Source organism: Glandiceps talaboti, chromosome 18 (assembly GCF_964340395.1).
Source record: "Glandiceps talaboti chromosome 18, keGlaTala1.1, whole genome shotgun sequence".
Taxonomy (NCBI): Eukaryota; Metazoa; Hemichordata; class Enteropneusta; family Spengelidae; genus Glandiceps; species Glandiceps talaboti.
The window spans coordinates 15,745,001-15,770,344 of record NC_135566.1 but is presented as its reverse complement, the minus strand read 5'-3'; the positions used below and the strand labels follow the sequence as shown (position 1 = coordinate 15,770,344).

Sequence of the window (25,344 nt, the reverse complement as noted above, 5' to 3'; positions counted from 1 at the left end):
CTAGAATTCTACAAACTATCCCTACCCACACTCAACTCATGTAAGTCATCTTTCCTACCTACATATTCCATTCAATCTAGTAGTCTTCCCTACAATGTAGTAGCCCTCCCTATATACTCCATTCAATCTAGAAGCCCTCCTATATAGTCCATTCAATCTAGTAGCCCTCCCTACATAGTCAATTCAATGTAGTAGCCCTCCCTACATAGTCAATTCAATGTAGTAGCCCCCCCCCCGCATAGTTCATTCATTCAATCTAGTAGCCCTCCCTGCATAGTCCATTCAATCCAGTAGCCCTCCCTACATAGTCCATTCAATATAGTAGCCCTCCCTACATAGTCCATTCAATCTAGTTGCCCTCCCTACATAGTCCATTCAATATAGTAGCCCTCCCTACATAGTCCATTCAATATAGTAGCCCTCCCTACATAGTCCATTCAATCTAGTTGCCCCCCTGCATAGTCCATTCAATCTAGTAGCCCTCCCTACATAGTCCATTCAATATAGTAGCCCTCCCTACATAGTCCATTCAATATAGTAGCCCTCCCTACATAGTCCGTTAAATCTAGTAGCCCTCCCTACATAGTCCATTCAATATAGTAGCCCTCCCTACATAGTCCATTCAATATAGTAGCCCTCCCTACATAGTCCGTTCAATCTAGTAGCCCTCCCTACATAGTCCATTCAATCTAGTAGCCCTCCCTACATAGTCCATTCAATCTAGTAGCCCTCCCTACATAGTCCATTCAATCTAGTTGCCCCCCCCCTACATAGTCCATTCAATCTAGTTGCCCCCCCCCTGCATAGTCCATTCAATCTAGTAGCCCTCCCTACATAGTCCATTCAATCTAGTAGCCCTCCCTACATAGTTTATTCAATGCATACGCTCTCCCTACATACTATTACGCATCGCTAATGAGTGTGTACACGCAATTCTGAGGTCCTACTCGTTTCTGAGCCTATGAAGCTGCTATTAGTGAATTTACTTGAGGTGACCTTTCGTCTTAAGGACTAGAGACGGCGGATGACTGACCAGAATACGGATAACTGTGGAGCAAAGGCGAATTTCGAGGTTTTTTTTCATGCACTCTCCAACAATACGGACGTGAATACACCTTACACTAGTAAACTCGCCAGGTGTTACCAGGCTGCATAATTGACGAGATATGCTGAGTTGCAACGACTGCAAAGAAATATCTTCACCTAGGGAAACTTTGCCAGGGTGACTCATGGTTCTCTGCCCTCCATGTGGGAGAAAACGGTTTGGAAGACGCCAAGCACATGTAAGTTCTTCATCCAGTACCACTATTGATCATGCTTGTCGTGTCACTGAATCTTCACCCGTGACTCAATGTGGAGTGGTGATCAACGAACTAATTATATGTTAAATCACTGATAAGCCTGACATTCTACCTAATGATCATGACATAATTATAAAACTTTGTATTGGACATTTCAGTGATGGTGAAATTAAGAAAGCAAAGAAAATGTTATTCGATTTTGTAGACGACGGGGAATCTAGGCGATACAAAAAAACGACAAGGTCAACACAATAAAACTAACAATCACTCAAGACATCATAAACTTGATTCAGGAAACTGATCCTGACTATATGCAATGTTTTGTAGCCAAAGACCTATCATATCAAACCCCCCCCCCCCTGTAGATGTGGTTCATGTTGATATTTCTATGATGCTAAAGGAGCTTCATTCTCTGCGTCAAGATATGACGACTATGAAGGAAATGATGTATGTTGATAAACAAGGGGAAACTATTTGATGAAATTAAGACACTGCGATCAGAGGTACACGAACTTAAGGTGTCAAGTAAGAGCTCTACTAATGTGCGATTAACAGGGGTTTGTGACATACCTATGCAAGGTAATACAACGACTAAAAAGGTGTCAACAGACAATTCAATTGTTTGTTTTACACATGCCAATGATGCTTTGACACAGGAAGCAAGTCAACAACATCCACATGTACAGAATGTTCCATCATTTTTATCCCGCACTCGCCCTTTATGTGTAATTGTACCTCGGTCTGAAGTTTCCTTCTTTTCATTTCATTTAATATACACCTGTATTTTCGTTTCTTCCAATCACATTCACTCTGGGTTTCTGCCAATCAGATTCACATTCACTGCCAGTGAAACCAAGCCACAGTGCACTGTAACAGATGGTTTTGTGGAGTGATCAAAGTGTGGGAACTCTAAGAACGGACATTTTATCTGGACTGGAATTGAAGTGAAAACGTTTTCAATGTGTTCCTATCCCTAGCATCTTCAGAGTGCTTGCTGTAGACTTGCTAATGGTTTTGAACTAGTAGAGTGAACTGTGTGCACGCTTGGACAATGTCAACTTTGAACATTGACTGAACATACTCTGACTATGCCCCACATGCCAACATTTGTATTGCAGTATCCAGTTGATCACCATCTTTGAATAGGTCAGCAACCGTAAGTCAAACAAGTTTGTATGCATCAAATTATATTGTGTAATACTTGTAATTTGCATTGGCTATATGTGATGTCGATACTTTGAGTTGCATATGCTGAGTTAGATTGCAATATGTCGGTTATGGATTGTCAATACGTGTGTGTGTGTGTGTGTGTGTGTGTGTGTGTGTGTGTGTGTGTGTGTGTGTGTGTGTGTGTGAACTTGTCTTTTATTCCTTCAAATATTATTTGGGGTACAGTGTTACCTGTATGAAAATAAATTACTCTGTGATTCCATCAGCTGTGAGATTGTTAGAGTCATTGCTGAAGTCCAAAGCACAGTTATTGACTTGTTTTCATAAGTGTATTTATTCAACAATATTTTCGATATTTGTAACTTGTACAACTCCATGAGTTTGAACTACAGTATTCTAAATTGAGGGTGGGCAAGGAGCGGTCCCCCAGTACGATTGTTGTTTATCACACATCCATCCATCCATCCTCCTTTTGTGGTGTTAAAAACATATAGCATTGCATGTTGAGCTGACGAATATCCCCTGACACAAGCCGACAATTAAATGAATGATCTTTCATGTGCTTTTAATAGTGATACCTCTAAATTCCCCAGTTCAAGAGGAATATTAATTCTTTCCTGTCCATCCAAAAACTTTGACCTTCGTGGGCTGAATTACAATATTACGGATTTTATTGCAATGTGTTACAAATAATGAAAACTGAAATGGCCCGATTATGAAGTACGAAAATACCCCTTGTCTACCCTCTCAATTGTCAGGTCAGGTCAGGTCAGGTCAGGTCAAGAGTCGAATGACAATCAAGTCAAAGAGTCAAGTAAAGTCGAGTAATGTCAAGTCAGGTAAAGGTAGGTCAAGGTCAAGTACAGTCAAGTAAAGGTAAGTCAAGTTCAAGTAAAGGTAAGTTTAGTCTTTGTTACCCAGCCTCAGGCCGTTGAGGGCTCCACCCCCTCTGTTGGGATGCAGCCATCAATGTCAAGAGCCTGGCTAACGGAGACTAGGTAAGTTAAGCTATGGATGCATTAGGGGAGAATACATCCATGGTTAAGCCAAGTCAGGAGTCAAGTTGAGTCGAGTCGAATCAAGAATTAAGTCATTAGTCGTATGAGTTAATTCAGCATACACTGATTATTACTAGCTATATTGTACTTATTTCCAACTACATGAGTTGTCATATAAATTTAAGCCATCAAGTGAAGAGATTGGAAAGACGAATGTAAAAAATCCAATCCGCATGGATTCCAGGCTAGAGCAATCACGTTCTCTTGTTGTTTCTCCAAAAACTAATGATGTACATTTTGAGTTTTATTCTGCATGTTGAACAGTAGTTGCATACAATATTAAGCATTTTATGGCATGTAGAATGAGTTGGTTCTAAACATTGAATTGTCATCTGCTAAAGCAGGTGAACCAAGAAATTGTGAAGCCATGTGATATCCTACACCACTGTCATGTGACAGTTCTCATACAACGAACTGGTCATTTGCATAAATTAGCTTGGAAAAAAGTTGTTGAAAGAATGCTTCCCTGTCACACATGCAGAAATATAAGATATTCATACGTGTCTGTGGCAATTTGACACTTTTGTCCATAGAACATATTTTGTAAATTTGAATTTACGTCAATGGTGTACATTTGTGAAATAGACCATTCCACCACTGTAAAGAATCAAAAGCTTTTGAATGTCTAGGCTACACATGCATTTGTAAATACTTTGCTATGCCATTCAATGTGATAAAGTATCATCTCTAGAATACAGAATGCTATAGTATTATTACTCTGACCAGGTAGATAACATAAACAGGCTTGTGGGGAGTGTGATATTTTCTTTTCAAGGAGTCATGGTTGTAGGCGATGAGAAATACACAGTTCAAAGAGTTTTTGCAGTCGGTAGCAATGTAATTCCTTTGTAGTTTGCATGATCAAAATGATTTGATTCTAGAATGTATTTCGTGCAACCATAGAATGTAAAAAATTGTATTAAAAGTATTTCACACAAGCTCCCTGACCATTGCTTGATCCTAGAATATATTTCCTGCAACCATAGAATGTAAGAAAATGTATTAAATGTACTTTGTGCAAGCTTCCCCGACCATCGCTCAATCCTAGAATGTTTTACGTGGAAGCATGGCATATAAAAAATGTACAAATGTATTTCACACAAGCTCCAATCGCCCAACCTTCGCCCGATCCTAGAATGTATTTCATGCAACATAGAATGTAGTATTAAATGTATTTCATTCAAGTTTCCCTGACCATCACCCGATCCTAGGATGTGTTTCATGTAAGCTCCTCGACCATAGCTCAATCCTAGAATGTTTCTCGTGCAACCATAGAATATAAAACAATATCTTCAATGTATTAACTGTATTTTCGCAAGCTCCCCATCCGATCCTAGAATGTATTTCGCGCAACCATAGAATTAGCCTAGCTATGTGTAGACTTGAGAACGGCTATCGCGACACTATTTTGTTATCCTAACTGACATTTTGAATTTTTGAATTTGCCATCCATTCGGTCGCCACAATTTCAACTCAGATTTCAGTATTTCAACACCAAGCATGAGCGCGACTTGGTCTTCATTGGCCATGGAGACAGTTCAACCCACGAGAACAGTGTTATTCGGGCACATTCCGGTTTCACAGCACCAGACGATTTTTTATCGACTCAACCTACTGTGTAGATGCATTTTGTATCTGATGGCTCTGGTACTGAGAAGGGTTTTGAAATTATTATAGAAGATACACAAGGTAAAACATTTTTTTTAAATAAATTCTAACCTCGGATGGTGCTTTGCAATATATTACCCATAACTCTCTCTGATTTGTATTGTCAGACATCATCTGCCATTTCAGAATACCCATTTTCATTGACAGTGATTTATTGTAGGAGATATATATTTTAGGAATTTGTCAACATATTTTATTGAAAGACATAATAAACGTTATTTTTATAAAATGGGGAGCCTCCAAACATACCAGTCAGAGCGAGTTGTGGATAAGATATTGTACAGAGTGGTGTAGTATTGTGTGTTTTGGCATAGATGGGAGACACAGGGGCAAATATTCCCTGTACTGAGGGGCGATATCAATAGTTAAATGTAGGATAAAAATCTAAATTCTTTTACTTTGAGGATGGGGATTTGAGCCTGTACTTTTACTTTGTACTTTTAATGGGGTCTGTTTTGTTTCTCCTAAATACAAATATTTCGAACAAAATGTCGTGAAATTGAGAACTGGAAAAATGTTCGCATAGTAAATACACAGAACGATGAATATAAAGTAAAGTGTCAACAAAAGAACAATTTTTTCCTCACTACATACTTGCTTTGTATTCATAGCACTACATATAACTACATACTGATTTGAAATTGATTGTATGGTCTAAAACGTTTGTCAGTTTTGGCCAATTTAGTTTGAGGGGAAGTTTGAGGGCTAACTTATTTGAGCCTTTTCCTGGCTCTATCCTATACATATGTATATATTACATTTAAAGTTTGCCTACATTGTTACTGAAATTAAAAACTGAACTGCAGTCTTTAAGTAATTTCGTTTCTCATCCCTAGTTAAAGCATATATTAACGAAGTGTTATTTTTACTGTTTTGATTTTGTCAATTTTATTTAACATTCACGGATTATTCTAATCAATAGGGAAAGGATATATCGTGATGGACAATGTAATTGGCACAATTACAACTTCTATTGTAGCTGCCTTCATAGTTGCGTCGTGGTGACTGGATTATTTTGAACAATGTGGAGGTAAGGACGATTTATGGATAAAACTATTTTAGAACAAGAATTAATTTCAGTTGTCTTTCTGACTCTTGTCTGTCTGTCTGTCTGTCTGTCTGTCTGTCTGTCTGTCTGTCTGACTGTCTGTCTGTCTGTCTGTCTGTCTGTCTGTCTGTCTGTCTGTCTGTCTATCAGACTACCTCTCTCTCTCTGCCAATGTTCTATCTCTGCTCCTCTCTCTCTTATTGTATACCTATGTATCCTTCGACCTGCCTGCCTGCCTGCCTGTCTGTTTATCTGGCTGCCTGTCTGACAGTGTCTCTCTGTCTGTCTCTGGCTCTCATACACTCACTCACTCACTCACACACACACACACACACACACACACACACACACACACACACTCACTCACTCACTCACTCACTCACTCACTCACTCACACACACTATACCTATGTGTACTCCCGCCTGACTGTCAGTCAGTCAGTCTGTCTGTCTGTCTGTCTGTCTGTCTGTCTGTCTCTCTCTCTGTGTCTCTCTCTGTCTGTCTCTCTGTCTGTCTCTCTCTCTGTCTCTCTCTCTGTCTGTCTGTCTCTCTCTCTCTCTGTCTGTCTGTCTGTCTGTCTGTCTGTCTGTCTGTCTGTCTGTCTCTCTCTCTCTCTCTCTCTCTCTCTCTCTCTCTCTCTCTCTCTCTCTCTCTCTCTCTGATGGCTCTCGTACTGAGAAGGGCTTTAAAATTATTGTAGAAGACACATACGGTGAACACTTTTTGTAGGGAGGGCTACTACATTGAATGGACTGGGCTACTAGATTGAATGGACTATGTAGGGAGGGCTACTAGATGTAATGGACTATGTAGGGAGGGCTACTACTGGATTGAATGGACTAGGCAGGGAGGGTTACTAGATTGAATGGACTATGTAGGGAGGGCTACTACATTGAATGGACTATACAGGTAGGGCTACTACAATGAATGGACTACGCAGGGAGGGCTGCTAGATTGAACAGACTATGCAGGGTGAGCTACTAGATTGAATGGACTGTGCAGGGAGGGCTATTCGATTGAATGGGCTGTATAGGGGGGTGCTATTAGATTGAATTGACTATGTAAGGAGGATTTCCACATGGATTGCATGAACTATGTATGGATGTCTACTAGATTGAATGGACTAAGTAGGGAGGGCTACTAGATTGAATGGACTATGTAGGCAGGGCTACTAGATTGAATGGACTAAGTAGGGAGGGCTACTAGATTGAATGGACTATGTAGGCAGGGCTACTAGATTGAATGGACTATGTAAGGAGGGCTACTAGATTGAATGGCCTATGTAGGGAGGGCTACTAGATTGAATGGACTATGTAAGGAGGGCTACTAAATTGAATGGACTATGTAAGGAGGGCTACTAGATTGAATGGCCTATGTAGGGAGGGCTACTAGATTGAATGGCCTATATAGGGAAGGCTACTAGATTGAATGGACTATGTAGGGAGGGCTACTAGATTGAATGGACTATGTATGGATGTCTACTAGATTGAATGGACTAAGTAGGGAGGGCTACTAGATTGAATGGATTATGTGGGGAGGGCTACTAAATTGAATGGACTATATGTATGGATGTCTACTAGATTGAATGGACTAAGTAGGGAGGGCTACTAGATTGAATGGACTATGTAGGGAGGGCTACTAGATTGAATGGACTATGTGGGGAGGGCTACTAGATTGAATGGCCTATGTAGGGAGGGCTACTAGATTGAATGGACTATGTAGGGAGGGCTACTAAATTGAATGGACTATGTAAGGAGGGCTACTAGATTGAATGGCCTATGTAGGGAGGGCTACTAGATTGAATGGCCTATATAGGGAAGGCTACTAGATCGAATGGACTATGTAGGGAGGGCTACTAGATTGAATGGACCAAGTAGGGAGGGCTACTAGATTGAATGGACTATGTAGGCAGGGCTACTGGATTGAATGGACTATGTAAGGAGTGCTACTAGATTGAATGGACTATGTAAGGAGTGCTACTACATTGAATGGACTATGTAGGGAGGGCTACTAGATTGAATAAACTATGTAGGGAGGGCTACTAGATTGAATGGACTATGCAGGGAGGGCTACTAGATTGAATAAACTATGCAGGGAGGGCTGCTATATTGAATGGACTATGTAAGGAGTGCTACTACAATGAATGGACTATGTAAGGAGGGCTACTAGATGTAATGGACTATGTAGGGATGGCTACTAGATTGAATGGTCTATGCAGGGATGGCCACTATATTGAATGGACTATGTAGGGAGGGCTACTAGATTGAATGGACCAAGTAGGGAGGGCTACTAGATTGAATGGACTATGTAGGCAGGGCTACTGGATTGAATGGACTATGTAAGGAGTGCTACTAGATTGAATGGACTATGTAAGGAGTGCTACTACATTGAATGGACTATGTAGGGAGGGCTACTAGATTGAATAAACTATGTAGGGAGGGCTACTAGATTGAATGGACTATGCAGGGAGGGCTACTAGATTGAATAAACTATGCAGGGAGGGCTGCTATATTGAATGGACTATGTAAGGAGTGCTACTACAATGAATGGACTATGTAAGGAGGGCTACTAGATGTAATGGACTATGTAGGGATGGCTACTAGATTGAATGGTCTATGCAGGGATGGCCACTATATTGAATGGACTATGTAGGGAGGGCTACTAGATTGAATAAACTATGTAGGGAGGGCTACTAGATTGAATGGACTATGCAGCGATGGTTACTACATTGAATGGACTATGTAGGGAGGGCTACTAGATTGAATAAACTATGTAGGGAGGGCTACTAGATTGAATGGACTATGCAGGGATGGCTACTAGATTGAATGGACTATGTAGGGAGGGCTACTAGATTGAATAAACTATGTAGGGAGGGCTACTAGATTGAATGGACTATGCAGCGATGGTTACTACATTGAATGGACTATGTAGGGAGGGATTCCACATGGATGGAATGAACTATGTAGGGAGGGCTACTGGATTGAATGGACTATGTAGGGAGGGATTCCACATGGATGGAATGAACTATGTAGGGAGGGCTACTGGATTGGATCTCCAGCCACTAAAATAGTGCTATGAGATTGTAGTAGCCCTCCCTACACACTCCATTCAATCTAGTAGCTCTACCTACATAGTCCATTTACTCTATATTCCTATTTTGTGAAAGACCGTTGCAATTCTAAAAAAAAATGAAATACACGTTTCTATTGTACACTTTTAAAATTGTCTGTCAATCTGAGTATCTTCATATTTTATCAATTCAGGCTGAATTATCTTGTACTTGTTGAGAACCAACAGTATTGAGGTTATACACAAAGGATATGTTGATGAGTCAATTATGTATTATGTGAGAAAAGAAAGAACGACAGCTATGAAACTGAAGAACTAGCTGAGAGGTCGGTTGAATTTCGTCTGCAACAAGTCTCGCCAATCTCATCGCATTCACGTATCATTCATAGGGGAAATGGCATGGCCCAAGTAGAAAACGAAAGTTTCTTAATGTATGCATGTGAGTGCTAGCTACATTCTAATTCCTTTTCATATCAGATATAGGAAACCCTGATCAACACGTCGAAGGCCAAGGGGGCTTTAATTGGTGCCTTGTTCCAGTGACCTTTCTTATGATATTATCAGATCTTTCACATTCATTGGATCAAAAGTACCTAATTGGGGCCTAAATGAAGGTTTGGTAGTCGTACACACCTTATCTTACAATGGTCGACATCAGACTGTTGACGAACGGAGTCTGTAACAAACAGGGAAAGTAAAACAAATTAATTGGATTAATAATACTTGGCACAACATTTTGGAGGTTTATATTACATTTCATGGTTTATGAAAACAGCTACAGTTTTATGGCCTCTTTATGGTAGCATGAAATACCAGGGGGACTTCGAATTGTTTGTGAACGTGAACTATTATGTAAAGAGGCCATAAAACATTTTTAAAATATCAAACCATGAATTGTAATACAACCCTCTACTGTTCCAACATGCTGTGCCATGTATTATTAATCCAATTCAGTTGTTCATTTTCCCTGTTTGTAACAGGTACCATTTTTCAATGGTCTGATGTCTGAAGTTGTAAATTGGTTCAAGCAGTCAATCAATACTAAAAATCGACTCATGCCACAAATTCATTTTAAAATAGATAAGAGTCCTGCTTGGACATAGAAACGCTCACATTCAAATGGAAAGTACAAATAGATTTAATCAAAATTGGTTGATTGTTGACAATACAATGTGTGGACAAACAAAGACTGTAAGTATGTTAATGCTGTTACTTTACTCGAATTAAAGTGACTTCAAGTTCATGAATTTTATAAACCATTACAGAAAACAAAACAATAACAGTATGAAGATCATTCATCTAAAAACTATTCCCTTTCTAAATCACTTTTCCTTACAAACCATTCAGTATAATTAGATTCAAACCAACTCACATAAATAACAAAGATTGTGCTCTTGTAAAACATTTCAAATTCCACGATCATGAATATTTATGACATATTCATGAATATTCATGAATACACATCAACATTTGACTGACAGCTTTCAAAACTGTCAAAATGGTTGTTTCACCCATCGCAAACCAACCAGAAACATTTTCCCCATGGCAACAAGACAACTGTACTCTAATTGATCCAGCAGCTAGTTTCATTTTATGTTGATTAGAACATTAACAATGTTTTGCAACGGAAGGATAAATCACAAACCAAAAAAACTATGAAAATATGCAAAAAGTACTAGCAACAATTTTACCTTTACTCAAGTAACGAATAACAATGCAATTATACACACACACACACACACACACACACACACACACAAACAAACAAACAAACAAACAAACAAACACACACACACATACATACAGAATAAGGATATTAAAGGTCGTTACATAAAGAATAAGGATATTAAAGGTCGTTACTATATATATATTGGTGCATAACACTGTACTTAAAGAAATATGAAAGTAAAAGACGAACTGATTGACAATGATATCAAAAGCTAATATCCCCTAAAATGATTGACAAAATCAATTAAATAATTATATTCATTGTATTGTATTGTATTGTATTGTATTGTATTGTATTGTATTGTATTGTAATGTATTGTATTGTATTGTAGCGTATTGTATTGTATTGTATCGTATATCTGAAGACAATATCTAAGCCGTCCTTTCAAAAACGTAACAGGCAAAGTATACTTTAGAACAACTTCTAATATAGAAGAGTTTTAAACTATAAGATTAACATCGGAAAGGGTTTATAAAACTGACTGGAAAAGACTAGCTCGTGATAGAGGACACACCAGAAAACTAGGAGAAGAACAGAGTTTACAAAAGTTGTATGGAGAAGGCACTTGATACTATTTGTGTTTTCTGTAGAATTAAACGACTGATACCAGCTGGAATTGATAGTAGTGGTAATCTCCAACCATTTAAAGAGACAACGCATTGGAAAGAAAACGATCGATGTATGAAACAAACTTTATGTGTAGCAAGACAAAAACTGAAAAAGATTGTGATGTCGTCATTTCCTGCAAATGTTTCCCACAAACTATCACAGGAAATCCACAATGGCAGAACACATATTAAGTGCAGTATGGCTTGTGTACAGGCTTTCCAATTTGAGTAAGTTACCAAAGTGCTTTTTTAACCACATACACCAATATGTGAATTGATAGCAATAATCACTTCAAGTGTCCTAAAGCCAAAACTGTCTTACTGGACTTTTTCATTTTGGTTAAAATTCAGTAAAACAAACAAATGTGCACATTGATGCACATATGCCTGCAGTGCCCACAAGTACATACCCTTGCCGGAGTTATCTTGCAATGTCTATCATTAGAAAGCTGTTTGTTACAAACGGTGGACATTTAAAAATGGCTTTGAAGGTGCCTAAGCCTTCGCCTGACTTGTATTGATACAAACAACAGCGAATGCCTCTGAGGTACGTTCACCCCATGTTCTTAAAAGCTTATTAGTTTGTGTGTATCTGTAAAAGTTAGTCATATCAATGGTATATCACATGGCTAATTTTCACAGACATAAATAAACTGTAAATCACAGTGCGAATCTACATTAGTGTCACTCGCTATTGTTTTGTATCAATGCAAGTCCCTTCCTAGTCTCGGTTACCCAGACTCTCGCCGCTGGGGGCTCTGCCTACGAGACCTCGTTTGGGGAGGTCTCGTAGGCAGATAGAGTCCCCAGCGGCTTGAGTCTGGGTAACGGAGCCTCGATCCCTTCCTTGGTCCGTGGTTCTGGTCAGCATATCTCCAATGGTTGTATAATAATGGTATAGAGGTATCACCTTCGTTTCCAGGTTGTCACATCAACTTATAGTTTCCCTCTGCCGCAATTGTAAAGTCTTCACTGCTCGAGTCGGATTTTACTTTTGATAACCTGCAAATCACAATAAAATTACAGAGAGACAAATGTTAACAGAGTGACTAAAATTTTCTTAGACCGGTTTTTAATCATCTCAGCCTCTGAATGTTTGGGGGGGGGGGGGAATAAACGACGTCTATTACACAGGAGTTGTCAATCATACAGCATACCTAGTACTTGTTATGCAGAATTGTTAAAGAATGATTAAAAATAAATTAAAATGTAATTATTTGTAATTCCTGATTTTAACGACACGTCTCTGCAAAGAAGTATATATGGGCTTCCATAATTGCAAAGTGTATCACATTTTGATTTCCAGATGGACTAATTAATAAGCACATTATCAGACAATGTTCTTCTAAAACGTCCAAGATAAGCCATTAATTACAAAAATGTCATAATTAAAATCAATTTATCATGTAAAACAGTTTAGTTTCATTACTTGTAATGCAACCGTTTTTCATCATTGAGAGATCATATCTCGCACAATACGAGATCTCTTACAACTAGACGAGATGATACGCCATTTTGTCATGGAATAAATCAACATCCGCGTACCTACCCCTCGTCCCTTTCTTCTACAATGGGGTTATTTCCTCCTTCATAAACCCGCACGTTTTCATACTCGGGAACATTAGAGTCACAGGATCTGCAATAAGTATATACAAAAAAAAATGTTTTAAAAATTAGAAGTGATTTTGTGTGATTTATGCATTCGATGTCTTTACTTCAACTACTATCTGACGCGAATCTGCTGGTGATGGTCATGGCCACAATATGCAATGTTGTCTCGTTTGGGATCCATGCAAAGGTTAAGTAGTCCAACAGTGAAGGCGGGGACCCTTGCGCTATACATCTTCAGTCCTGTCCTTTCGCCATACAACCCTATCCTCAAACCCCAAATCGAGGTCGTGAACAGCATGACACATTAAATCTCTCATTTCGTCACTATTAATTAAACGTACCCTTTGTCACTGCTTCCTGACAAAGTAGTTGCTTTCTGAAGAGAATGGAATCCACTGTCGATAGACCTGGTCTTATCCATAGGCCCAGATTCAGTGCTGTGTTCAGAGAGAGACAACATATCAAATTAGACTATTTTCTACAAATTTAAGATATTATCATAATACCTGTACAGTAATTAACACACAAACTCGTAGACTCTGGAATTTGATCATTTGCTAGATGTATTTTGCCTTTAATTAAAAGTAAACAAAGGCGATGTTGATTTTTTTGTCCTAGCTGTTTTAGTAGATATCCAGCGATAGAGTCAAGAAAAAAGTCCAATTTGCCATGGACCGACTTCTGTATACTGGGATCCAATTCTGGGAATTGTACCCAATTATGAAATCTGTCCCACCTTTGTTCCCCGTTAAATGGGGGAAACGAACATGTTGAAGTGAAACAGACAGCAAATGGTCAATTATATATAGTGATCTACGCATGAAGAAAAACAAAAGGAACGTCAAGGTTGTTATGAAATCAACCATTGTAAATTTCATACAATAATAATAATAATATTGTTGTGTTTTTATATAGCGCTTTCCCACTCTGTGGTCAAAGTACTTTACAATTATTACCCCTTGTATGTATAGATCTATAGCGGCACAACCGCCCTTTACTTCCTCAAGTCTATTGCAGCCTCTGTAAGCGCCTAGGATTCAAGTATTCACATTGCAACCTCTATCCTACCAGATCCCCAATATACGATGTATAATGAATAGACCATTTTATATTCGTATATTCGTTGTGATTGGTAAGGGGCGAGATCAATAGTTTACCGTAGGGTTATGTTGGGCCTCAGACCCCCACCCCCATCCCGCCTTCTAACTAAAACTTGGCCAAAATTGAAAATTGTTTCAGAAAGCACAATCAATTTCAAGTCAGTGTGTAGTAGTATCTAGTGCTATGAATACAAAGCCAGTATGTAGTAGTATATAGTGCTATGAATACAAAGCCAGTATGTAGTAGTATGTAGTGCTATGAATACAAAGCCAGTATGAAGTAGTGTGTAGTGCTATGAATACAAAGCCAGTATGTAGTAGTATGTGGTACTATGAATACAAAGCCAGTACGTAGTAGTATGTAGTGCTATGAATACAAAGCCAGTATGTAGTAGTATGTGGTACTATGAATACAAAGCCAGTATGTAGTAGTATGTAGTGCTATGAATACAAAGCCAGTATGTAGTAGTATGTAGTGCTATGAATACAAAGCCAGTATGTAGTAGTATGTAGTGCTATGAATACAAAGCCAGTATGTAGTAGTATGTAGTGCTATGAATACAAAGCCAGTATGTAGTAGTATGTAGTGCTATGAATACAAAGCCAGTATGTAGTAGTATGTAGTGCTATGAATACAAAGCCAGTATGTAGTAGTATGTAGTGCTATGAATACAAAGCCAGTATGTAGTAGTATGTAGTGCTATGAATACAAAGTCAGTATGTAGTAGTATGTAGTGCTATGAATATAAAGCCAGTATGTAGTAGTATGTAGTGCTATGAATACAAAGGCAGTATGTAGTAGTATGTAGTGCTATGAATACAAAGCCAGCCAGTATGTAGTAGTATGTAGTACTATGAATACATAGCCAGTATGTAGTAGTATGTAGTGCTATGAATACAAAGCCAGTATGTAGTGCTATGAATACAAAGCCAGTATGTAGTAGTATGTAGTGCTATGAATACAAATCCAGTACGTAGTAGTATGTAGCGCTATGCCAGACTGTATATAATAAGGAAAAATATGTCTTTTGTTGACGCCTTACTTTATTTTAGTGCCATGCATTTACTATAGCAAAAAATCTTCCATTTCTCAATTTGAAGACATATTTGTATTTAGGGGTACAAAACAGACCCATTAAAAGTAAAATCGTTTTTGTAGGATGAGAACTAAAGTGGCTCAAACCCCACCCCGATCCCACAGTAAACAAATTTAGTTTTTTTTTTAACCTACACTGAGCTATTTATCTCGCCCCTAAGGATGGTTTATTATCGCTGATAAGAAGTCAAACTTCTTTAAAAAGCAGATGTACTCTTTTACTGCTGAATAAAAATATAATTTGACATTTTTCATCAAAACTTCGAAAGTACTTTGGTAAGATCTGAACCACGATTGTGCCCCTGTCAAATCAGATGTATAAATGGGGACCTGGTAGGATAGAGGCCGCTGTAGTATTTCCTATAAACTTATCAAAGCATTGCATTCTAAGTCCATAGTTTTGGCCAGTATGGGACTCGAACGACTTGCACCCCACAGTAATTATTACGAAGACTCTTTCAAAATTGTTGAGTCGGGAGAGAGCTTTTAAATTGTTTTTGCGATAGAAATTTACCTAGTATATAACTTCTCAGCTTTATGGATGTCATGGACTTCCGCAACGTGTCGAACCTCTGGGTCGCGAAACTTGTCTGGTTTACCTTCCAAAGTTGATGGACCAGGACTATAAACAAAAGTAGAAACAAACATTCCTAAAGTCGTCAAACTGAATCTCTCAAATCCGAATCTGCATACTATAAAAAAGTACATTACTTATTCAAACAGCTGATTGCTAGGATATTACATCGTTGGTCAATGTGTGGGGGCGCACTAACTAGCTCCGAGTCGGTAGACTAGATATTGATTAGTCTAGCGGTACATATGCCCACATAAACGTGGACCATTTCAAACTGTTTCGAACCAGCTCTAGAGGAATATGCCGGACTGTCCCTCGGTTTCGCCTTCAGAGAACCGGACCGAGAGCGCTTACTGATCATATGTAACAGAGCACTAACGGGTCAGCAATATATATTGTATATTTCACATATATTTTTGCAATTATTCTTATCATCAATGGAAAATCAAATTATACATTCTTTAGACTAGTTGTCATAGTTACATGACTATCTTGGACATACGATTACTGATCACTCTTTGATTCAAAAACTAACATTTTTTTCTAATACAGACAAAGGTAACTAACTCCTGATTATCCTGTTTGTGCTGTTGCCGGCGAAGTTTTCCATACCCCTTCTCTTTTAATTTTGGAGATCTATAAAAAAAAATAAAGCACAAAGTAATTCATTGGCGCATGTTTATTAACAATTGTACGCAGTCATATGAAGGTATAAATGTCCACAGTGTGAAATGATCAGTGTGTGTGGATCGGTTTAAAATTAACTTGCATTTGAAAGAGCATTGCAAGGTTAGTGTTTACATTCGAAGAGTTTCCATATAACCCAAATGGTTGAAGAGGAACACCACTCCAGGAAATAGAGACATTGTCATAAACTATGGGTTCTGGAGAGTTATTTCATGAGTTTTACATCACCTAGAATTACTTGACATTTCAGAGAAACATCAAGTGGATCTTGTGCCTTTTAGGGTATGACTCATTCGGTGCAAAACTTCTTATGAATATTCATAGTACAACCATGAATATATCATCTCACGATTCACATCACATAGGACCATAGCAAAGATATCCTATAAAGGCACAAGATCAACGTGATGATCCTATGAAATCGCAAGTAATTGGTGGTGATGTAAAATCATGAAATGACTCTCCACAACCCATAATCCATGTAAATGTTGTTATTTCCTGGAGTAAAGTAATAATCTACACTGACGGATTGCTTCATAAATTTCTTGCTTTCAACCAACTGATGAAATTTTTATTAATACCAAGTTTTAAACAAAACATGATCAGTAGATTTCAAAAGGCGAAAAAACATAGAAGTGTTGATGTGTCAATAAAATGATTTTAAATTTGTTTGGCGATACTTACTCCATTCGCGGTAATTCTTTGTCATAGCCAACTTTACCATATAACCAATATGTCGTTAGAAGTCCCTTGCCCTGCCAAACCAATCAATATGTGTTATCTCATCAGTGTAAGTTTTATCTATGCCAATATAAAGTTCTGCCTAAAACAGTTTGATGGTGTGACTTGATACCTCACTTGGTGTTTGGTACAGCCAGAGAGAATTATTGTCCACAACCCCCCCCCCCCACGACCACCAGATACATACCCTCTCAAACATTCTCTCTCTCTCTCCCTCTCTCTCTCTCTCTCTCTCTCTCTCTCTCTCTCTCTCTCTCTCTCTCTCTCTCTCTCTCTCTCTCTCTCTCTCTCTCTCCCCTTGAGCGATTTAATTAATATTATAGGGTTATATAATTATAAAATGGGGAGATCTTGCTTAAAAAGGACTGCTGAACACTGGGATAAGACAATTTTTGGGGGAATGGAAAGTGTTGCCAGCATCTTCTTTACTGTACTCACAGCCGACCTTACCATTGTTTCAAAAAGTACGTGGGAAGCAGTACCCGGGTGCACAACCCTGTGCTCACGTTTATCCGAATCATAGACAAGGAAAATATTTGCCTAAATTTTACCACTTCTAAAAACAAAGACCAATACAATGTGAATAGAGAGAGTCGTTACAAGATGTACCTTGACATTGATTTCACCCCTGGATTCCATTTGGTACCCTAAATCAATTTCTTGTAAGGCAATGTATGTCTGCTTACTCATGTGGATGTGGAAAGCTGTAATGGGAAAAAAGTGACGTAGTAGTTTACGTCATGTATATGTGCTGCTGTCAGTTATACAAAATGATATTTCAGTAGACGTAAATCATTAAGTTCAAATGGCGTACTGAGGAAGGGTGCGAAATCATGTAGTGTGTCAGATACGCTGTGTTGGGGCGCCCTCACACATCGGCCAATTCACTCGTGATTGATTAGTCGATAGCGTGGCATGAATGTCGTGTCCTACAGGCTAGGCATGAAGTGATGTGAAGCTGAACAGCATGTAAAATAAGAAATAATTTGGTATAGTAAGAAATGACGAGAATTTGTTACAATATGTGCAGCACGTTGAAGTCTTACTGCGACCACTGGGGGCTTCGCGATAACACAGAGCATCCCAGTAACACGTTAACGAATGGTTAGCCCTATGTGGTCGATGAGGGCGCACAATGTGTACAAGGATATTCGAGTACAATTTACAAAACAGCCCTTTTAGCGCTGCCAAGCCCCAGGGACTGTGAGAGAGTCTAGAGCGTGCATATTAGGAAGCCGTTACAAAGTTCCTGGTGATTGGATATACTTCATTATTGTAACAGGAAATGGGTACCCTACCATGATCTACTATTGTTTTCTATAGCCAATCAGGGCGTACATTATTGGTGCTTCAGGTCAAATTTTGCAATTCTGTGATTAATTTCATGCCACCGTTATATGCAATACGTTCTGGTTGTAGAACTAGAGGTATCAAACAATAATAACCAGGGCTCGAAATAATGAAAAACATCAAGTTATCTTGTTCATTAGACAAGTAGAAATTAAGAAAAAACACCAAATCAGAAGGTACTTGTTCACAAAGTGATTATTTTTTTTGTAAACTTTATTGAGATGTTTTATTGAGATGTCCCTTTTGATCAGTTTTTGCTACCATGCACATTACCATAACTCTACTTTTAGTTTGAGTAAACCCATGAAATCTAAGCAGACTAATCATTTGTATGTTTCCACTCATGTTAAAATATCACTTTGAAAGTGTTCCTGTACCTACGACAGGAACGTGTTACTTGAGAAACCATGATAAATGCTACTTGTCGATTGAGATAAGTAGTTTCTAAAATCAGTTGCTGCCCAGTGCTTCAAATCACTTGTCCGGGACAAGTAAAGCACCCTTATATATTTCGAGTCCTGTATTCTACCTCAGACCACTAAAATAATTAGTGAGCTGAGATTTTACTCACGTTTACCCAGAGATTCCATCCTTGAAGCGATATTAACGGTATCACCAAATAAACAATAACGAGGCATTGTTAAACCAACAACCCCAGCAACCACAGGACCCGTATGTATACCAATACGAAGTTGAAGTTTGTCTTTAGGACGGTGACGTATTTTGAAATGTGTGACTGTACTCAGAAGATCCAAGGCACAGTTGGCAATTTCAGCAGCATGTCGGTTGCCATTTCTTTGCGGTAAACCAGAGACAACCATGTAGGCATCACCAATTGTTTCTACCTGCAAGTGACGTTTACACAAACAACATTAGATACAGAAATTGTTTCCACCTATCGAATGGCTTAACACAGAACATGGTAGACACCACAACTGTTTCTACCTACCAAATGGCTTGACACAAAACATATCAGTTTCTACCTATCGAATGGGTTAACACAAAACGTGTTAGACACTACATCTTTTTCTCCTATCGGATCCGGATGGCTTTACACAACACGTATTAGACACTACAACTGTTTCTACCTATTGGATCGCTTGATGCAAAACATGTTAGATGCCACAACTGCTAAAATGATCATGTGACATACAGATATGTTTGTATAGGTTAAACCATTATTCAACAGGTGGTATATATACATGGTAACATACAGGACGATGGAAACAATATCATAATATAATTGTGAATGTGAAACTTTCATTCAAACACAGCGACAGGTGATCAAACTTTCCCATGGATAACAATCCGATGGTAACTATTAAAAGTTGACTTTAAAGGACGCCACCAACGTCGAAAGATTGGTTAAACAAGATTTCATTTTAATATACACGTCATGCATGTCAGTGATGTCACAACTAACCTTGTACACGTCATGTTTGTCAATGATGTCATCGAAAGTACTGTACAGATCGTTGAGTAAATCTACAACTTGAAATGGACTACTTTCTGAGGATAACGCTGTAAATCCAACAATATCGGAGAAGTAGAGAGTTGCTCGGTCGAAGCTTTCAGCCTGTACGGGCTTGCCGGCTTTCAGTTGATCAGCCACCAACCTACCACATTAAATCAAACACATAACATGTATTGAGTTCGGTGAAAGAAGGGGCTCTCATTTAGTAATTAAAAAATACACTGAGTTACTTTGAAACCGATTTCATGCACTTTTTGAGTCAAGTTGAGAAAGCAATTATTCTGTTTAGAAGAAACCTGAGTATGTATCTCTATTACCTGCTTTGCCAACATATTTCAGTAAGCCATGCCCTTTAAAAATGATTATTTTTTGAAGAAAGCTTATCAGATGTCTAGAACAGTACATATTTTAAGCTAATCAATTTTAAGTTAATTATCACCGGTGACTTCATCATTTACTTTCATCCAATCAGATAGAAGGTATTATGACATCATTGTTTAATATTTAAAATGCAAACACTTTCTTAATCAAGAGATTGAAACATAAAGGCCAGTAGGAGAAAGGATTTGGAGGGGGGAAAAGGATACCATCTCGTTAGGAGAGGTAACTGGCGAACCATAAATCTATGTCTGTTGAACTATTCTTGTGTGTTCGTGTGATCCGAGTACAAGAGTAACCGTTCGGTACAAGAGTAACCCCTGAATGTAGTGTACAGTTAGCTGGATATCGTTTAACACAGCATTCTAAGTAAAGAAAAGAGATGTCTCGGTTACTAACTCCTAGTATCGCGTGTTGTTATAAGAAACAATCTGTAAAGATCTGGAGCAACGGGGAAAAATAAAATGACAACTTACGGGGGTAACATCCTGTAAAGCAAACGATCTGTCTTTTTCTTCTCCTCAACCAATTGTGTGGTTCGTTCCTCTACAACATCTTCCAAATTATTTGCATATTTCTCCATCATAACCAAAATATTATCCACAATATTTAAATCACTTCAGAAATAACGAATAAAAAGTAGATTCGTGTCAATGAAAGCTTCACGTTTACCATGATGGTGAAATATTTTTTGCAATAACACGTATGACATTGAATACTATATTAGCCAATAGAATGCATTATTATAGAATAAGTTCACCAATAAGATGCCCTTTATTGGGTTTCAAATCAACCAATAGCACACAGTGTACTGCAACGAATGACACTGCGTGTGTATCTCAAATCAGCCAACAACGAGACATTGCAATCTAACGACTAATATTTAAGTATCGCGTCTGCCTACTCGACTCCGGCATACAGACGGTCTAGTCAAGATTACCAATTTCACCAAGCAGTAGAATTAAATGTCCCAATATTTTTTTCGTTCGGCAAAGGAAAATACTCGTGATCTAAGGGGTCTTTGTCACTACTCGTCTAGCAACTCGTAGTGACAAAACCCCTTAGGTCACGAGTATTTTCTGGAGAATATAAACATTGGCGAATAACATAATTATGCCACTGCCAGTAATGTCAAAAAAAATCATCGGGGAAAGTCTGTTAAAATTGGGAGTGATCTTTATAAGGATTACCCAAACAATTGCTATGTTTAGCATCGTCGTCACACCTTGAAATGGTGAGCCTACCGACGAATAAAAAAATGAAAGAAAAAATTCAAGTCAGAATAATTCTATCTATGGACCAGATTGGTCCCTCACATTTTCGCCCCGATTCGTGCATGTGGTGTTCCTATTTTACTCAATGACGTTGTGTGGGTTTTTTTCTGATGAAGCCTTCGGGACGTCAGTAAAAAAGGTCATATCCCACATGTAAAGGGTCGGTGAGGCCACAAGGCCACACTAAAATATAGAGGGCGCCCTGTAGTCCATATTTGGCAAACATTCGTTGACAGTCAAGGTGGAAAGAAACCTGAACTAATTATACCCATTACAATGTCACGTTTTTTTTAACTCAGGATTACTGAAATGTTAACCTACTCGCCACTTAGTTTCTTCAATTCTGATCGTATTTTGCTGAAATGTGGTCTCTGGTCTGGTTGTTCGTGCCAACAATGTATCATTAGCTCCACTAATCCCTTGCCCATATCCCCATCTTCGATTGGTAAAGTAGGTCTGTATGGAGTGCTTTCTCCAGACCGTACCCGATTCACAACATCTGATAAAAACAAACATGAATTAAAACATCTTCAAATGTTGGCAAAATATATAGTTATTAGAACAAACAGTCTTACTATGTGGTTCTAAATTTTTCTTACAGGCAGACAGGCAGGCAGACGGACAGACGGACAGACAGACAGACAGACAGACAGACAGACAGGCAGGCAGGCAGGCAGGCAGGCAGACAGACAGGCAGAGACAGACAGACAGACAGGCAGACAGGCAGGCAGACAGACAGACAGACAGACAGACATGCAGGTGGGCAGGCAGGCTAGCAGACATGCAGACAGACAGACAGACAGACAGACAGGCAGGCGGACAGGCGGACGGACGGACGGACAGACAGACAGACAGACAGACAGACAGACAGACAGACAGACAGACAGACAGACAGACAGACAGACAGACAGACAGACAGACAGACAGACAGATAGACAGAATCGCAACCTACCTCTTGGCGTTACATTATCAAATGTAAAGGGGAACGAACGATTTATAATTTCATATACAATGATAGCAAACGAGTAGACGTCTCCTTTCTGGGTTCCATTAGGTGGCGGGAAATTCAAACGAAGTATTTCAGGAGCAGTCCACAAAAGACCTAGATGAAAGAGGATGATGATAACAACGGTGATACACACAGTCTTATTCCCTAGTTATACCATACATCATCTCAATGATATCGGTCACACTTTCTTACAATGCGACTAAACAGTTTTAAACTTATACGCTAAATACTCACGTGAATACTTTTCATGTTCACCAACATTAACCTCTCGCTGTCCTTGAGTAAAAGATGGAACACCGAAATCAGTCACTTTCAAAACCCATCGGTTATCTATAACACAGTTTGTTGATTTCAAGTTGCCATGGGAACCTGTTGAATGTTTGGATTTGTGTAAAAACTCTATTCCCTGTCAAAAATAGAGAAACCATAACTGGTAAGTAAATGGGCAGGCAGAGTCGTTCTTGAAGACGGGCAGTGAGATGTACATCCCATGGCAGTAAATAAACACAATGTAATACGTAAAGAATGCTATAAGTTATGAAGAAATGGAAGTGAAGTTACATTTTTTTCTCATCACATGAAGCGTGATCACTGCCCATACATGATTGTACAGCGCCATCTATCAGAATCACGCTAACCCTTTTGTTTAATTTATATTCTGTTATTACAGATGTAGCTGCTGGGCCAGTAGTCTATCAGCTAGCCCTCGGATGTTCTTCCGATAAAATACGACACACAGCCGAACAACACTATCGAGGATGGAACATCCGAGTTCGGGCAAGCCCTCACATGCGAACTTCGTTCGCTTATAGTTATAGCATCGAAAGAAAGCCCGAACGTCTAGCAGCAAGACTACTAGGCCAGCCGGTAACATGCTAACTTTAAAAGCTGCTATGGATCGCAATCGAGGTTTTGCGCACTACAGGCAGAGTGTCATCCTTCGGCTTTCATTTATCCTCGGACTACAAAACCAATATTACTACAATACTATTATTACATATGCATATCTGCTGACTGCCGTGAGACAGTGTGACCATGACAACGACCTCCACTGACCATGGCTGAAGAATAAGTTTCAACTCGGTGTTTCTTGGCAATCACGTGTTATGTAAATAATATGTAAATCATGAAACTACTCTCCAGAGCCCATTGTTGACCAAAATGATTTATTTCCCAAAAATGTCGTCAAATCTGGCTATTTTTTGTTTAAATTTGACACTTTGAAGAAAATCTGTCATGTACTAAATCTAGCTAATATTAATTTATGTTGTACTTTACCTTGCACATGTCATTCAGAAAGGAATATTTGAAACTTCGGTCTAGCTTGATTTCGTCATTTTCTAGAACATCCTGCATTGAGAGATATTATAAGTATACAATTACAACAATCACAGTTCTGTACACACACACACACACACACACACACACACACACACACACATACACACACACACACACACACACATACACACACCTTTAACAAGTTGCAAATTGGCAAGAAGCGTTCTATTCAAATACCTGCAAACTTCCTTTATGGCAATAATGCCATAGCAGACATATATGCGGCGATTCTATGCAGGCACCAACAAAAGAGTTGACATTCTCGTGGTTTAGGTCTCTCGTCTGAAATGACAACCGCACTTAGTAATTAAAATACCATCAAGTGATATATAAATACCATCAAATTATACATCAATACCGTCAAACGATGTATTAATACTGTCAAATGATATATGAATACAACGATTTGTGCTACCTTTATGTATTTGTTATATTTACTATCTTAACATGAAACCATGTGACCAGTCCCAGTGAACTTTGATATCTAGTCATACTGTACGCTCATTCTGTAAAGGTTGTAATAGTGATTGTACTTACTTCATTGAGTTCAATTAGAACATTTTTTGTTATTTGTATGTGATCTTTTTGAATGTGTTTGATGGCTACCAATGTGCCGTAATATCTTCCAACGTTCGTAAACAATTGTACATTAACAGGAAATACATGGTTCGCTCCACTGCTAGTAGTGACAGATGAATGCATTGTGGAGGCCTTCGATGTTGCCTTAGAAATACGATCACCTTCCCCATCAGAATCATTGCTACTCAAACTTGGCTGAAAAACGAATGTAAGAGTTGTGCTTGAAAATATGCCAGCTGATATAAAATCAACAAGTCTTCGTAGAACATATACTGAACTAGTAATACCAAAATTTACTAATTCATATTCTGAATTTTTTCATGACAAATATGGCCGCCAATGTGGCGTACATATGTAATTCGGCCGTATTTTGACTATTTGACCCTTAAGATGGAGGTAAAGGTCTCATGTGAAATCCCATTATGGATAACACTCAAATGAGGTCATTATCCATTAAGTTTTCAAAGTTAGTGAGCTAA

The 25,344-nt window shown here is 38.6% G+C and overlaps 1 protein-coding gene across 1 annotated transcript in view; it reads right to left on the bottom strand.

The window, feature by feature from the left end:
- Positions 1–12,577: 12,577 nt before the first annotated feature.
- Positions 12,578–25,344, bottom strand: part of LOC144449743 (atrial natriuretic peptide receptor 1-like) — a 38,570-nt gene continuing 25,803 nt past the window's right edge. The window contains exons 12-27 of the mRNA XM_078140319.1: positions 24,824–25,060; positions 24,464–24,568; positions 24,224–24,295; positions 23,180–23,351; positions 22,889–23,038; positions 22,258–22,435; positions 21,139–21,279; positions 20,234–20,426; positions 19,382–19,655; positions 18,070–18,164; positions 17,404–17,474; positions 16,600–16,668; positions 15,973–16,080; positions 13,604–13,699; positions 13,201–13,287; positions 12,578–12,653 (exon numbers count right to left, since the gene is read on the bottom strand). Coding sequence (XP_077996445.1) covers positions 12,578–12,653; positions 13,201–13,287; positions 13,604–13,699; positions 15,973–16,080; positions 16,600–16,668; positions 17,404–17,474; positions 18,070–18,164; positions 19,382–19,655; positions 20,234–20,426; positions 21,139–21,279; positions 22,258–22,435; positions 22,889–23,038; positions 23,180–23,351; positions 24,224–24,295; positions 24,464–24,568; positions 24,824–25,060 — 2,124 coding nt within the window. The remainder of the gene's footprint in view (positions 12,654–13,200; positions 13,288–13,603; positions 13,700–15,972; positions 16,081–16,599; positions 16,669–17,403; positions 17,475–18,069; positions 18,165–19,381; positions 19,656–20,233; positions 20,427–21,138; positions 21,280–22,257; positions 22,436–22,888; positions 23,039–23,179; positions 23,352–24,223; positions 24,296–24,463; positions 24,569–24,823; positions 25,061–25,344) is intronic.